Raw genomic sequence first — 4,616 nt, 5'->3', positions numbered from 1 at the left:
TACATTGGATTCAGACCCGTGATGTAAGAATCAGCACCTACTTCCCAACTTGAGGCGTGTCGCTCTAACCACTGGGCCACACTGTGTGACCCATTATGAAAATTTGACATAATACTTTTATGTCTATATGACTTCTAAATTTTATTGACTTGATAAAATGACTGATACACAAATAAGATTTTTGTAATCTCTCTGTTTATAGCTGTTTACCATTTGCCATATTTCTATCACTAATTAAATCAATTTTCAACAATGGCCACTAAAGAGTCATAGTTCTGTCTTATTATATAAATAGTTATCTGCCCTTGATGCAAAATGAAATAAATAAAATAAAGTATTAAATGGATTATAATTTTGAATCAAAGAAGGCCTACATATCTTAAACAAACATAATTTAGATGCAGTCTTGCTTTTATGAAAAATTGTAACTTATTTAATTTTTCTCACTCTCAGATATAATTGCTTTTCAAGAACTTTTAAATTGTGGTTGTGACAGGACTGCCACTTAGAATTAGACCAGAGTGTGTCCATTTTAAAATGATACAATTTTCCATCATTTTTTTTCTTTGTCATGTGTCTATTAGAATTTTAACTGAATGTCAGGTGCAAGGAAATGGACATGCAAGTGGTTTTTGGGCTTTTCTTAGCTCATGCTAAAAACAAAAACAGTTATTAATGTACAGTACTGTACTAACTTGATTTATTTTAATTTCAGATATCCACTGAACAAATCATCTGAAAACTAAGGCTAATAGGAGAGGATGAAGAATACTTCTGTTAAAAGGTATGTTTTAACAGTGAGTAAGAACTTAATATAATTTATCATGATTTATGTAGCTCTATTTTAGGAAATTAAGGACTAAAGCATAAAGTTTATGTTTTTATTTTCTATTGTTTTGTTAATCTCACTGTGTAATGTTAAGCTCTCTATTTAGTATTTATCATCATGATCATAGTCAGTGTGTTGTGGGGTTGGGGAGGGGGAGGGGGTTTACATGTAAGCTGCTTTCCTCTACTTTTTAAGTTTTATATAATATATTTATATGTTTCCATGAAATAAACAGATGTTAACATTTTCTTAGAAAGTCTCATTTTGTGAGCTACCTACTAAAATTGTATGATTTATTTAAGATAAGTATTATCAACATTTTTAGCTTCTCTGCAACCGCTCAACCAATTTCAACCAATTTCGGTGAAGGGGAACAAAATTTATAAATTTTATCCCCCCTCCCCCCGCGGGCCTGAGGGGTGGGGCCAAAACCACTAACATTCATGCAATCTTTGAAAATCCCCTTCTTCTTTTCCCCTCCTGAACATCAAGCAGTCAAACTGTTGGTATGATTGTAATCGGCATTGAGTCCTCTACCATAATTATGAAATTCATGACCCCAGGGTCAGGGATTCTAGTATTAGGGTGGGTCTTATAGCTCTTTGGAATTAATCAAACCATTTAAGATGAAATAAAACCTATGAAAACATTTAGTAAATTTTGAAATGTGTGGCCCCAGGGTTAGTGGTTCCTGTGGGGTGGGGTACACAACTGGTGGTTATAAAATGGAATTGCATTGTATCTTTATTACTCTGATCTACCTTTGGGTATTAAGTAACCAAAGTAAGCATGTTAACTAAGTGTATAATTATGATAAACAAAGGTGCGTCTTTCAAAATTGTGAATTTCATGGATTTTTGTTTAAATAACGAACAAACTTCAATTGAGTGGAAGTTGTTAGGCCTAGAAAAAAAAAATATTTGTTTCCCCTTTCAGGCTGAAAAAATATAGGTAGATAGGTAGGTAATTATTTTTTTTTGAAACATTTTTTTTTTGCTTCTTGAATCAAAAAGTGTATAGAAGTAACATTAATGACAAAAGAAATGGTGTTTTCAAGCATTTCTGTGACTTAAAAGAAAGGTAACTCAAACTTCTTTCTGTCTTGAACATGTTGAAAAGCTTGCAAAGTTGGAGACTATAATTCCCTGGGTGAAATCTTGCACTTCATGGGACAAAAGCATTAAAAAAAAATTTAGAGTCGGCACTATATATTAGGGTCGGTCGGCTTTACATGATACTCAGGTGACCTATAAGGTCTGTGGGCCTCTAGTTGTTATTCAAATATCATGAATCATGGTCTAAGGGTCTAGGTTAGGGGTACAAAAAATATTTTGATGAACAAGTAAAATGAAGAAAAAAATCCTTAATTTACTCTGAAAATCTTATCAGAAACAAATCCATACATACATATTCAGTACATTTAAATACATTCAAGTTTGTTTATTTCATTATCCCTTGTCAAGTGTTTAAAACAGGCAACTTTAATAAACTAATGAGATTTTACACTTGATAAATTTTTAGATTTTATTTTAAATCATTCTGATCAAAAATGCTGAAAATCTGAAATTATTCAAACAAAGGCTTGTGCTAGAACAGTTTTAGGAACTTTCAGTTTGTCGTTTTAGGAACTTTCAGTTTGTCAATCTTATTAAAATTAGATGTTAGATCTGCGCACATATTGGCTAAAATCTAATGGCATCCTATAGAGTGTCACATCAGATGTTAAATTCTATTAACCAATCAATTACTCGAATGCAAAAATTATTGTATTTAATTTATTGGAATGAATAAGTCTAGAGTCTGAGTTGTTCCGTATTTGACATTTGACGTGACCTTCTATGGATGCTGTTAGATGTTGTGTAGCGAGTATGCAAGAGGATCTAACATGTTGTTTTATTTAGATTGGGATTTTGTTAAACTATATTTTTATATATTTTCAATAGGTTGAAGTAACTGACGAGCAGGTCAATCCAACTTGAACTTGAAGTGCAAGTGGGTCTTCAAAAATGTGGACCACTCAAGGACTTTTCTGTTGGTTGATGATGGACTACAAACTGAATATTTAACGAAGAAATCCACTTTGGTGCTTATTGGCTACTAATGATGTGAACTTGTGCATTTATTATACCAAGTACTTTTACATTTCCTTGATGATACTAGACTTGTATATACCGAATTCAGGATTAGTTGATTGATTGCAGTTCTAAGTTCCTCTCGCAAGATTATATCTATCATGTATGAGACATCATTTAATGCAGACATTTTCTCTAATAATAACATTAAATATTCTTTGATAACTAGTGTGAGTGTGTTTTGTTTTTTCCAATATGAAAATTCAGGGGGAAAATGAGTTTTGGTTGAAAAGCTGAGCTAAATTGTATAATTTATAGTACAGTTTCTGTTGCAGAAACCTATGGTACACCATATGTATTTCAACCGCATACGCATACTGAAACCTTGCGTAAACCTCAAGTTTCAGCAAGTTTCAGTTGCGGAAACCTATGGTACACCATATGTATTCCAACCGTATACGCATATTGAAACCTTGCGTAAACCTCAAGTTTCAGCAAGTTTCAGGTGCGGAAACCTATGGTACACCATATGTATTTCAACTATATACGCATACTGAAACCTTGCGTATACCTCAAGTTTCAGCAAGTTTCAGTTGCGGAAACTATTTGGATTCGTGGACACCTTTGGTTTCCCCACTGCGGAAACTTGATGAAACTTGAAGTTTCCGCACTGAAACTTTGCGGAAACTATTAGTAACCTTAAGTTTCCGCAGAGTTTCAGTAGAGTTTCAGCCATGCGGAAACTGTATTTTTTATCCAGTGACTGTGACAAGGTGCTACCACCAGGGGCTGAGGATATACTCATGTTGGACAAGGACGAAATCGAAAAACTGGATGAATGCGATGTAAGGAAGTGCGAAAGCGTAACAGAAGATGGGAACATCTTTACTTCATTAATCGCCGAAATTCACACATATGCACATGCTAGGAACGTTTACAAAAATATTCTACGCAACCCGGACTATGCCTGTGCCAACTATAATATCCTTGTATACCGATTCAAAGATGCCCAAGGGGGAGTGCATGACGGTTATTGCGACAATGGGGAATACGGGGCCGGACGTCGACTACTTAAGGTACTGGTTGAGAGAGAAGTATCAAACGTAGCGATTGTCATTTCGAGGAAGAATGTTAAACATTTAGGTCCCCGTCGGTTTGACATTATGAAGGATCTGGTACACAAAGCCGTCAGCCACACTTGTTATTAAGATTTTTAATAGATCAACACTTACAATAAACACTGTCACTGTGTTACATGCAAAAGTAATTTTTGTTAAAATTTCCAATTCATAAGTACAATTACATGTACGGTCTAATAGTATTTCTAAGTTTGAATATTTTTATACTTGGTTAGTTCTTTCCGGAAAAATATTAGTTACACAGATTGACTCATAAACTATTTAGCAGGTCTGGACGATTTCTAAATATGGAAGTCAAGAATGGTAACCTAAAGTTGCTATAAATGTACATCAAGTACACGTAATTATTTTTCTGTCCAATCAGGCAACAGCATTGTTACACACCCCAAAACATACCTTAAAAGAACAAAGAGAAAACACGTGCTTTTGTTTTTTTCCTCAAAAAGATTTTTGTAACAAAAAATCTGTAGAAGTAAGATGAAAACTTTTGAAGAATAAGGTATTCTCCACATTTTTACCGTGAACAACCTTGACATTTTTATCTCGGTAAAGAAAAAAAAATAATGAACGATAGAA

The 4,616-nt window shown here is 33.8% G+C and overlaps 1 protein-coding gene across 1 annotated transcript; it reads left to right on the top strand.

Annotated features, from left to right (window-relative positions):
* The first annotated feature begins 3,635 nt into the window (after nucleotides 1-3,635).
* Nucleotides 3,636-4,109, top strand: LOC134237533 (protein IMPACT homolog). The gene has a single exon (XM_062719619.1). It carries the CDS (start codon nucleotides 3,636-3,638, stop codon nucleotides 4,107-4,109), a length of 474 nt encoding a protein of 157 aa, XP_062575603.1.
* The last annotated feature ends 507 nt before the right edge of the window (nucleotides 4,110-4,616 follow it).

This window comes from Saccostrea cucullata, unplaced genomic scaffold, assembly GCF_032062105.1.
Source record: "Saccostrea cucullata isolate Sc308-1 unplaced genomic scaffold, CSIRO_AGI_Scuc_v1 ctg5344, whole genome shotgun sequence".
Taxonomy (NCBI): Eukaryota; Metazoa; Mollusca; class Bivalvia; order Ostreida; family Ostreidae; genus Saccostrea; species Saccostrea cuccullata.
The sequence above is the reverse complement of the archived record's forward strand: the minus strand, read 5'-3'. Positions and strand labels throughout refer to the sequence as shown.